A 12,740-nucleotide genomic window follows, 5' to 3' on the forward strand; every position below is an offset into this window, starting at 1 on the left:
AACAAAAAATGATAATAATGACTCCTCTTGTTGTTGGGTCAGAATAAGAGGTCAAAGTGCCAAGTTTAGAGAATACAAAAAATATAAATATAACAGTAAATGCAGTTTCCATATAATTAGGCTTCTTTTTTTATTTTTTTGTGCCCATCCGATAGGTGCAATATTGTTTTAAACAAGATGACTGGAAAGAACTGAATTTTTCCTATTTTTATGCCAAATTTGGTGTCAACTGACAAAGTATTTGCAGAGAAAATGTCAGTGTTAAAGTTTACCACACACACACACACACAGAGACAACCGAACACCGGGTTAAAACATAGACTCACTTTGTTTACACAAGTGAGTCAAAAAATTTTTAAAAAATACATTCAAAAACATACATGAAAGTGAAATGCACTCCCCTACCCCCTCCAGTGCCATGCATCAATCATGTTTTAAAATAAACCCAAAGTTAGATTTAGCCATAGGCCATGCCATTAATCATCCCATTCCCCACTCTCCTCGATTTTAAAAATGAATTCTCAACCCCCCCCCCCCCCCCCCCCCCCACGTCCCCCCCGGGCCATCCCCCTTGTCCCCACCCCCACCTGTCCTCCAAAGAAAGAAAAATCACCTTCCCCATCATGCAAGCCTCACATCAGGCCACATCAAATGACCAAACATGCTTCTTCTTCTTCTTCTGCGTTCGTGGGCTGCAACTCCCACGTTCACTCGTATATACACGAGTGGGCTTTTACGTGTATGACCGTTTTTACCCCGCCATGTTGGCAGCCATACTCCGCTTTCGGGGGTGTGCATGCTGGGTATTTACTTGTTTCCATAACCCACCGAACGCTGACATGGATTACAGGATCTTTAACGTGCGTATTTGATCTTTTGCTTGCATATACACACGAAGGGTGTTCAGGTACTAGCAGGTCTGCACACATGTTGACCTGGGAGATCGGAAAAATCTCCACCCTTTACCCACCAGGCGCCATCACCGAGATTCAAACCCGGGACCCTCAGATTGAAAGTCTGACGCTTTAACCATTCAGATATTGCGCCCGTCAAACATGCTTCATTATTCCAACAAAAGCATGCATCAAAATGTAGAAAAAAAAAGAAAACAAGAGAGGCAAGGCCTTCAAGACTCACTTGTGATAACTTAAGTCCCCTAGCATTAATTACAGAGTAATTTCCCTTTTTTACTATCTGCACCAAAACGTTTGCAAAATAAATAAAAATTCCATGCTTAGCAAAAGAAGTTCCTGTTTGAACAAAAATGATAATAATGACTCCTCTTGTTGTTGGGTCAGAATAAGAGGTCAAAGTGCCAAGTTTAGAGAATACAAAAAATATAAATATAACAGTAAATGCAGTTTGCATATAATTAGGCTTCTTTTTTATTTTTTTGTGCCCATCCAAGAGGTGCAATATTGTTTTAAACAAGATGACTAGAAAGAACTGAATTTTTCCTATTTTTATGCCAAATTTGGTGTCAACTGACAAAGTATTTGCAGAGAAAATGTCAATGTTAAAGTTTACCACGGATACACAGGCACACACACAGACACACACACACACACACACACACACACAGACAACCGAACACCGGGTTAAAACATAGACTCACTTTGTTTACACAAGTGAGTCAAAAAAAGGAAAGTGTATGGAGTAGTCTAGAGAGAATGAAATTGAAAGGCACAGACAGCGAGAGAGAGAGAGAAACAGGGGGACAGGGGGTGGAGACAGAAAGACTTTGAGAGAGATACATGACACATAAAAAGGCAGTGGTCACAAAGAAAAGAAGGGGAAGGAAGGGCTGGGTGTATGGAGTTCAAAACATAAGGGGGGTAGCAAGTGTCCAAAGCCAAATCCAGGTGATGAATACGCCTATGATGGGCACCAACAGCCAGGAAACTGGTGGACGCTAATCATCGTTTCACTGTCAAATGTCTTGGCAAACGTTGTAGTTCTATTCATCGAAGCCTCAACTTTTGTCCTGGCTTTGCCATGACTTTCCAGCTTAGAGTTTTCATGACAAAAGTAATGAACTGAATACTTCACATTGAACAGGTGGTCTATGAACAACTTTCTCCTTTTCTGCTTTCTTTTTTTTTCTTCTTCCTAATCAAACGCAAAATTATGCTGTCTTAAAAATACAACATTCCAAATCTTATTTTGCAAACCAGCAAACGTTCAACATGATTTTGTCAGATTTATCCAGGTAGACAGTCTGTTGGGCAAATGACCAGTTTGTGAAGTGCTTTGAGCTTGGTCTCTGACACATTAAAAACCATCAAAAGAAACAAAACCAAAACAAAACAAAACACGAAAGAGGTGGGGGGGGATGGGGGAGCAGTGAAAACAAAAAGACTCAACACAGCACAAACATGCAAGATAAAATGTGTATAACACGTAAACCATACAAACCAGTGATGGATACTTTGCTTTGCTTACCAGGTTATTTTGAGTTTTAATAACATTGGAATCATCCAGACCCAGCCGTTTCTTGTAAATTTCTAAAGCTCGTTCATAATATTTTTCCACCTGAAATCAACAAGCCACATAGAACAAAGCATCTTTGGGGATATGAGGCATGCAGGAACTGTTGTTTAAAAATAAATAAATAAATAAATAAAATAAAAAAATCTAAGATACATCACCAACAAATCAAAACACTATGAACTCAAAAGTCTTTGCTGAAATACAAAAAGCACATGCAACTATTTGCTTTACAACTGAGGGACAACAGAGAAATCAGTTTGTATCTTTTCGAAAGATTGCAGTGTTTGGATATCAAAGGTCACATCACTTCATTCATTTTCCACTTTCAAAAGCCCAGGGAAAGGAGAGTTTATAGAGTCTGACATTACAATTCAACTTTGCAATAAAAGCCTGTGAACAGGATGCTTTAAAGCATAGTTGTACCTTTCAAACAAAAATTAAAAACAAAATGAAGAAAATAACCCAACGAATGTTTTAGCTCTCGTTTTTTTCTACTTCCATCCATTACTATATCCAATGTCACAAAATTTCTTTGAAAAAAAATATATACCCAACAAAGATTAAAAATTACACAAAATCATCCCGACAGTCTGAACACTTTGTCAATTGAACATTCTTGATGTACTTGCAGGTTTTCAACAACAAAAAAATCGGGGAAAAAGCAAATAGTTGCATGTTTTCACAAAAATCAGAAAACCAAATAAATGCATGTTTAAAAAAAAAAAAAAACAAATAAACACACAAACAATCATAATGACAAAGCTAACAACAGCTTCTTGTAGACTGGTCACAAAAGGCAAAGGGATGCATACACTGATACACTACCACACACGGCCGACACCAAAGTTTCACTAGGGCTGCCACATATCAGAGTAAAAAACAGCACGCTCTTCTCCTCACCAAGTTGTTTTTAGTTTTGGATACGTTTGAATCTTCAGGCCCTAGCTTGCCCTCATAAATCGTGAGAGCTCTCTGATAGTATTGCTCAACCTGTTCATGAAAAAAAGCAACAAGAATAAAAAGCAGCTCGCTCTCTCTCTCTTTAACACACACAAACAGACACGCACATGTTAAGCTAATACTTTTAAAAAACCACACAAAAAAAAACAAAAAAAACACACATTATGACAAAGAAATAGGTCTTAGTTTTCTAGACACAGTAAATTCACAAATTAAATCTTAATTCTTATACATAAATAGACTGATTATCATCAACATTGTCCCTACAGAAGTAGTGCAGATCGTGATAACAAAGAAAATAAAAGCCTTTGATAATATCTTAGCATTATGTCTGATATTCCTTTACTAAATAATAAATAATAGTGATCATAACAATTTTAACTGAAAAGGTGAGTGCTGAAACAATTCTTGAAGTTCAACAATTCTAAACTGATAAAAACTTTACATGCACATACATACAATCACACGTAATCTTCCACGCACAAGCAAACAGCAAAAACTGTTTGCGAACATACTTCTTTCCACTTTCACTTTTTACACACGTTTTGATTACTCTTTTTGTCACTTTCAGCTAAGCAAATAAAACAGTACGTGTTAAACACATCAGTTAACTCCAGTCACCACCCTGGGTTGTCTGCAGGCCTGGCGATTAAAATCAAGACAGGGAATGATAAGAGATAAGACAAAAAACCACACAGACACAAAAAAAAAACACCATCTTTAGATCAAACCAATACAAAACATTCAAAAGAATCCAAAAAGTGACTTTAATCCTAATGTCAATTTGAATCTTTTCTCATTGAGAACTTAACATATATGAAATACAATTTTTCAAGATCTCTTACTTTGATCTGGACAGAAGATAAAAGAAAAAAAAACTATTTCCCTTTCCACGTACAAAAAAAGATTCATATAAACTGAATCACAACCAAGACACAACCATGATAGCACTTGCAAAAACTGATATTAGACTCAGGTTACAGTGTCAATATGGTATCCACACTTATGTTATCTTGAGAACACTACAGTTAACAAAGAAATAATTTGAACACTACTTAATTAATTAGACTCGGGTGACTGTCAATACGGTGTTCACATTTTTCTTAACTTGAGACCACTACAGCTAACTAAGAAATTATCTGAACACTACTTGACTAATTAGACTCGGGTGACTTTGTCAATTCGGTACTCACATTTTTTTTTTATATCTTGAGACCACTACAGCTAATTACGAAATCATTAATTTTTTTAACACTACTTAAATAATTAGACTCAGGTGACTTTGTCTATATGGTATTCCCATTTTTATTATTACCTTGAGAAATAACTTGAGAAATTAATTGAACACCAGTTAATCAAGCTCAGTACATCAACCAATCAACACACAGGCCAGACCTCTCCCGGTCTGCCCGCCTCTCCCCTCTCCCCTCTCCGGACCACAGACGAAATGTTCCGCTCCACCCTTACCTCCTCATATTTGCTCTGGTTCTGACAGAGGAGAGCTAAGTTGTTCAGCTGTTTTGCCACGTCAGGATGGTCTTTCCCCAGTACCTGCACAGCCACAACAAGAAAAAACGATAACGAAAGAAACAAGTGACCACTCCTTCTTCTTCTTCTTCTTCTGCGTTCGTGGGCTTCAACTCCCACGCTCACTCGTATATACGCGAGTAGGCTTTTTACGTGTATGACCGTTTTTACCCTGCCATATAGGCAGCCATACTCCACTTTCGGGGGTGTGCATGCTGGGTATGTTCTTGTTTCCATAACCCACCGAACGCTGACATGGATTACAGGATCTTTAACGTGCGTATCTGATCTTATGCTTGCGTATACACACGAAGCGGGTTCAGGCACTGGCAGGTCTGCACATATGTTGACCTGGGAGATCGGAAAAATCTCCACCCTTTACCCACCAGGTGCCGTCACCGTGATTCGAACCCCGGGACCCTCAGATCGAAAGTCCAACGCTTTCACCATTCGGCTATGGCACCCGTCAAGTGACCACTCCAATGCATGTGAATGTCTAACCCCCCCTCAGTATGCACACAACATGTGACCTGCCAGGGTAACAAACATTTCAAGTCATCTTTGATCACAGAGAGAGAGAAAGAGAGGGAGGGAGGGGTGGAAAAAAGGGAAACAGAGAGAGGGGAAGAGGTAGGAGAAGAGGGTTGTCAAATAAAAGGCTGAAAATTTTTCTTGATTTTAATTCGCAACAATCACCCATACACTATTACAATAACATTCGCAATTCCTGAATAATACTTTAAATGCTAAAAACATACTTACAGACTTCAAGCCGGGTTCCAAGGCAAACATTGCAGGAAACATACATACATACATACATTATATATATATATATATATCTACAAAAGTAAGAAAATATACAATTACTTTTTCTGACTATGCGTAACACAAGAAAAGAAAATAAAGATACTAATCACCCAGAGAGTCTGTTACAAACATTCTCTTCAGCTGCTGACTTCTGTCAACTCCAGTTTTCTTTCTTTAATGAAGTCAGAAGTTTCTGGGTCTGTCCTGAAATACCCATCATCAGTCTGCATACTGGCCCAAAGCCTTATTTTCTCAACAACAACAACAACAAAACACAAAAAACAAGAGAGGCAAGGCCTTCAAGACTCACTTGTGATAAATTAAGTCCCCTAGCATTAATTACAGAGTAATTTCCCTTTTTTACTACTGCACCAAAACGTTTGCAAAATAAATAAAAATTCCATGCTTAGCAAAAGAAGTTCCTGTTTGAACAAAAAATGATAATAATGACTCCTCTTGTTGTTGTGTCAGAATAAGAGGTCAAAGTACCAAGTTTAGAGAATACAAAAAATATAAATATAACAGTAAATGCAGTTTGCATATAATTAGGCTTCTTTTTTATTTTTGTTTTTTTTGTGCCCATCCCAGAGGTGCAATATTATTTTAAACAAGATGACTGGAAAGAACTGAGTTTTTCCGATTTTTATGCCAAATTTGGTGTCAACTGACAAAGTATTTGCAGAGAAAATGTCAATGTTAAAGTTTACCACGGACACACAGACACACACACACACAGAGACAACCGAACACCGGGTTAAAACACAGACTCACTTTGTTAACACAAGTGAGTCAAAAACTACTATAAACAAACCTCCTGTCATCACTGACCCTTAGCTTCACTATCATCAAGAGTTCACAGCTGGCCGAAATGTGTGGGACAGACTCTCCCAGGTGATAAGCTTGCTTTTTTTTTTCTCTTCATGACACAGGCAACAAAAAACACATGCTTCGTGTTGATGGAAAAGACACAAGCCATTTACCTTTTCCCTGATTTCTAAGGCTCGTTTACATAGAGGCTCGGCCTCCTTGTATTTGCCTCTCTTCCCGTAGAGCACGGCTAAATTGTTCAGTGTGGCTGCCACCTGCAGACACCAAAACACAACCCAAGTTACCGATGCAAACAGTACGTATTTATGTCTCTTTCTCACCACATATTTCCACAATTCTACCTGTCACTTTCATCCTTTTAATTTGCTTATCAAACTGACAGGTATCGCCAAGCGATTCAACTGTGATCAACAAGCAAGTTCAGTAACTTTTACCTATTCATGGAAGACAGACCACACAATCCCATTGCTGCTTACTACTGCTTCTTTCCCTTCTCACCTTTCTGGGAAAGTTTCTGGACTCGTTTCTCTGTACCACTTCAGTCTGATCGATTTCTATGGAAGCTGATCGGAAGTGCTAGGCATTAAACTTGGAATTCCTTTTTTACTCCCAATACAGCAGCCTTTCTGTTTCCTGGTTGGTTTCTTTTACCCCAAGGGTCAAATCTAGCTAACTACCGACAGTCACTGATAATGGGAGCAGCAAACATAGCGCCCTGAGAACGTTCTTATCACAAAATTTAAACAGAAATTTGCTTCAAGCTTTCTCTTTAGATTTTATTTCAATGAAATGGAACTGCCAGATCTTAATCTCTAATGTATCATTTAAAAACAACAATAACAACAACAAAAGAGTTATATATCAATGCAATATCAAGTCAACTTATAGTTAAATCTCTAATGCATCACTTAAAAACAACAATAACAACAACAAAAGAGTTAGATTTAAACAATATCAAGTCAACTTCTTGAATAAAGGAAAAACACACATGATGGAATCAATCAAACAGACTATCCACAGCCCAGCTGACTGACTTGCACAATGCACATCAAATGGATTAAAACATCTGAAAAAAAAACAAACCCACACACACACCAAAACAAATACACATGCTATGGGAAAATGTTCACTAATAAAAACAACAAAATAAAACATTGGAACAGAACAGTTACTGGCACTAGGATACAACAAAAAACACTCAAGACATACAGAGCACAACACCAGATGTCACCCATGCAACACAATCTGGAAAAGAAAAGGATATAACAATCATAAGCCAACAAAGCATACCTAAAATCAACAACACATATTATATGAACCAGCAATAATATAACAACATAACACACATATTTCTAAAGGAAGGACAAAGCTTTGAACTGATTGTCTGCTGCCTGATATTCTGATCAGTAAATGTTTCTACACATAAACTGAGTTCTGCCACATACTCTTTTAATTCAAATATTGCAACATAATCAAAATAAAAGGAAATTTTCTAACTAAAATTACGTTTAAGTAACATACTTACCGTGACCCACTAGTGCAGACTCCAGCAGGGGTCTGACATTCCTGTCCTGTGCAAACTACTACCCGCCTATGCGGAGAAAACGAAAGTAGTTACGGCCCGGAAGTAGGTAACCTCCCCTTTGCCCCCCTGACTAGCGCCCTCTTTTAACGGCAGCCATCATGACTCCTGTTCCTGTGCTCTTCATACGGATAATTTTTTTCATATTTTCCAATATAAAATACTTTTTAAAATATTCTCACACTGAAACCAAAATGAAAAATAAAAAACCAAACAACAAGATTCAACGTGAAGTTCATTAAGCAGCTCCAAAAAGGACATGTTCCTGCCGTTAACTGTGTCGCAACCACATCAGAGACGTCAACAATATTGAAAGCCATTCAGATGTTTTCCAACTGGAAAATATTTGAAACACTGCTTACATAATAGACACAAACTGGCCTCCTGTATAATCTTTTGCTTGAAAATTTCCCTGGCTCAAAACTCTGTCTCAGTGATGCATTCATTTTTTAAAATTTTCTTCTCAGATAGCTCAATACCTGTGTGTGTGTGTGTGAGAGAGAGAGAGAGGGGGGGGGGGGGAGAGAGAGAGAGAATGTGTGTGTGCGTGTGTGCGTGCGTGCATGTGTTTGCGTGTTTGTAATATTACTTCTCTCTCCTGGGACTAGTAATGTTTTCAATAAAATAGACCACAAAAAAAGAGGAAAAAAACAACAACAAACAAACAAAATGCACACAGAGATTTAAAGTCATGACTGAATCTGTAGTAATAAAAACAAATCTGTTTATGCACACACATGCATTTCTTGACAGTACAGAAGAGAAAACAAAATGAAAAAACCACACTTGATCTCAGGCACATTCATCATAATAAAAAAAAATTAAATAAAAAGTCTGAATGAAACGAGAGGGTGGGGAAGAATTCGTCAACTGTTTTAAAAAAAAAAAAAACACTGTTATATTCTCCATCATGCAAGCCTTTTAGTCAGCAATTCTCATCGGCAGCTTCCAAATAGGAGTGTGGGAGGGGAGGGGGGTTGTCAACAACAGATGCGGGGGTCAGCAACGGGAAGTGTGTGTGTGTGTGTGTGTGTGTGTGTGTGTGTGTGCGTGTGTGTGTGTGTGCAGGGGGATGGGGGGAGAAAGGGGGTGGGGCATGGGGGGATGGGGGGGGTCAGCAAAGTGGAATGTTGGGGACAGTAACTAGGGTGTGGAAGTCAGCTCAGCATCTTGGGGCACGGGGGTCAACAACGAGACATTTTTTTTTTCTTTTTTTTTTTTTGATGGCTAGAGTACCTGAAATCTATAATATGAATCTTAAATGCTCAGAGCACTATACCTGCCTCCCTCTCCCCTACAAATATTAACTCATTTTTTTTGCTTTATGAAAGACGCTTAAAACTCTAGGAGGACAGCAACAGTTCCAATGCTCACAAATCATGTCTCAGCAAAACAAAGAACAGTCTGGAAGGCATCTATAAATGGACAACACAACACAGAGATGCATTTTTTTCGCAAAACTGCCTTTTGAAATATATTTTGTTCCAATTAATTGTCTATTTTGAATACTGGCAAGGACTGACTTGCATGCAAGTATTGTGAACTAAACTGAGCCATTCATATTTTTGCTGATTACTACAACAACAAAAAAGAAAAAAAAAAAAGAAGAAAAAAGTTCAAGGTGATAAAACAAAAATCCATGCAGAATACACACACACACACAGACACCAGAAACACAGAAGACAAAGAAAATCAAAACTAAAACCTATGCAGGTGCAGGTATCTCTGCAGTTGCAACTTCAGAAAACAACAACAACAAAGAGCAAATCAAAACTTTCCTTTTCTGTGATATGTTGCATTCCTAACAAATGTGTGTGGCAGTAAAAGCTCTGAAAATAAGCATATTCTATCTATAAGCATATGTTTCGGTCAAGCAGAAAAGTCCTCAATCAAGAAAAACCTGCCTCGAGCCTGGAGTTTATTAGCTCACTCCGGACGAATAGTTCTCTCCCTTGCTTTTCCCTACAGACGACCCATTTGTTTGGGTTAGGAAAAAAAATCACAAAAAATACAAAACATAAAGTAACTGAATGAAACTCACTGTACTTAACCCACTGACCCCTTTCCTCACGTCGTGTGAATGCCCACCCCCTTCCCTCTTCACTGCCCTCAGAATACTATCAGTACCTACTTGCTGGTAGCTTTCTTCACTGCAGATAATTTATTCAACATCTTCATCATCCTCGTCGATGTCGACACCTTCAGTTTGAAGCATTTCAATCACTTCAGCAGCAGTAAAAGCTGCTGTCAGGATCTAGTTTGCTCCAAAAATTTCCACTTGGATCGCCTGCGACGCCATTTTTGATACGTATGCAGATTAGCTTGTCGTGTGGGGTCCTGAACTCACTGGCTCGCTGTGGAGTGTGTTGTTACGGAATCTCATGAAGAAACTTTCCATTCGACCCTTGAAACGTTCGCAATGCCCGGTGTAGCTGCAATTGTTATGCTACCCCATGAAGAAAACATGGAAAAATTTTTAATTGTCGAAACCGCTATAGCGTTCCATCGTCCAGAACACTACCTTATGTCAGGGACGCTATAGCGTTCCATTGTCCAGAGTGAGTTAACACTGTGACTTCTTTACAAATATGCCTAAGTGACACTTAAAGTTAAACAAGAATGGGAAAAAAACAACAGCACTGGCATTAACACAATGGTTGGTTTATTTCTTAAATAAAACACAACAAAAATTGTCTCTGAAAACACAGCATGCCTGGTAGTGTCATCTCCAAGGACAACACAAGAGTGGATCACAAAGCAACACATCACTGCAAACATGAGGTAACACTACGGAGGAAAAAACAACAACAACAATCAACTCAATGAAGAAACAGAGGGGGAAAAAAACCAACAACACAGAATCCAGCAAACACCAGCTACGCAAGACGTGCATCTGACAGTGACTCACGGCAGGATGGTCAGCGCCTAGAGTTTTTTCTCGAATCCCCAGAGCATCATTCAGGAGGTTGGCTGCTTCCTTGTACTTCCCTTGATCTCTGTAAAGCGTACATGAGCAGTTAAATCAAGAAGAGAAAAGAGTGATTGTTAGCAGGAATGTTCAGTCCTCTGTGCTCTTGATGGTTCCGCTTGCAGACCTTGTCCTGCTGATACTGTAGGGTGACCGCATCAAAACTGCAAGGTACTGATTGACGCACTGAAAACACTTCTGCCTCCATTCTTTTAATTCCAGTTATTTTGTTTCAAATCAAATCAAATCATGTTGCTTTTCGCCCACCCAACCACAAGGGGACCCAGTAATTTTGTTTCAATTTCAAAGTAAGGTACAAAACTAAGTGTGCTAACGCATTTGTCGCAGCTTTCCTGTTACATCATCTTCTCAGAAACCCTGCCTGTTTCCTTTGCCTTTTTAAAGGAAGAACCTGGGATTTGAGACAGTGGCAATATCCCAAGTACCATGAAAATCTCTGCAAGTCAAGTGATCATAATTATGAGGGCTGGAACTGTTCAAAGAAAATTCAATGTGAAGTTTCTCAAAACATGGGATGAAAAATTGTCGAGTAATGAGCACAGGGTGGCCAAGATAATTCATCAACCTTGCAGATTTGAGGCAAACTCCCGCTGAAACAGAATCGCATGAAGAAGGCAGCCATACCGTCCAGTAACACTAACATCAAAGCACACCTCCTCACATGCACACATCTGCATAGAAACGTACACACCCACACACTGATACTGAGCTGCCTCCTTCACAGGGTCAAACTACTGGGTGGATTAAAAGGCATTATGCCCCAGTGGGGAAGAGAGAGGCCAGACTTACAGCTGGGTGATTTCTGCCCAGGGTTTTTTCCCGTATGACAAGAGCATCATGCAATAGGTTGCCGGCTTCTTTGAACTTGTCTTGATCCCTGGAAAACACTCAGCCCATAACCTTTCAGCGCTAACACCTGACTGCCTGTCACTCCTCACTGGCCAATCTCCAATGAGGGTCACTTTCATTTTCTTCCAATATCATGACCAATATTTGAATCTGTATCTTCCCAGCCCAACTCCGTACCCCACCACCCCCTGCCTTCACATTCCTCCCTTGCCTCATTCACTGCTGAATTAAAGCAGTGCCAGAAACAAGGCAGTCACTGACATTATCTCAACTGCAAAAAACGCAAACAATATTCAACGCAAACCAATTCTTTTTCTCCACATCTTTGTGAATGTGACTCAGCATACAAGACAAGTGTGTGTATATGTGTGTGTGTATACTTGCGTGTGTGTGTGCGTGTATTTGTGAATGTACCTCCAGCATATAATAAGAAGAAAATGAAAATGAACTAAAACATCTCTATTCTTTTCATGAAACAGTCAATCAAGACAATTCCAAAACAAGAAGATAACAGCACATACCCAAACCAGCTGACTGCATCTGATGTGATGAACGTCTTAACTTCTTACAAGGAGAGCAATGATCCCTACACACATATATAAACTCTCCACATCCTTAGTGCTTTTCAGCTTACCCGCCCACCTTCATCTCAACACAATCGGTCATCCCCTGCTCCTTACCATACACAAAGAACTGTGTACAACATTG

At 39.1% G+C, this 12,740-nt stretch overlaps 1 protein-coding gene across 14 annotated transcripts in view; it reads right to left on the reverse strand.

Moving 5' to 3' along the window:
• LOC143280897 (kinesin light chain-like) overlaps positions 1–12,740 on the reverse strand; it is a 61,053-nt gene that overhangs the window by 25,208 nt on the left and 23,105 nt on the right. For 11 of the 14 annotated variants that reach the window (XM_076585663.1, XM_076585660.1, XM_076585656.1 and 8 more), the window contains 4 exons: positions 11,973–12,060; positions 6,765–6,866; positions 4,918–5,001; positions 2,443–2,532 (listed from right to left, as the gene is read on the reverse strand). In XM_076585663.1, the coding sequence (XP_076441778.1) occupies positions 2,443–2,532; positions 4,918–5,001; positions 6,765–6,866; positions 11,973–12,060 (364 nt within the window). Of the gene's footprint in view, positions 1–2,442; positions 2,533–4,917; positions 5,002–6,764; positions 6,867–11,102; positions 11,191–11,972; positions 12,061–12,740 lie in introns of all 14 variants that reach the window. The other 3 variants (XM_076585667.1, XM_076585669.1, XM_076585655.1) reach the window with 1 other exon arrangement.

The sequence above is a fragment of the Babylonia areolata genome, chromosome 4, assembly GCF_041734735.1.
Source record: "Babylonia areolata isolate BAREFJ2019XMU chromosome 4, ASM4173473v1, whole genome shotgun sequence".
NCBI classification, from domain to species: Eukaryota; Metazoa; Mollusca; class Gastropoda; order Neogastropoda; family Buccinidae; genus Babylonia; species Babylonia areolata.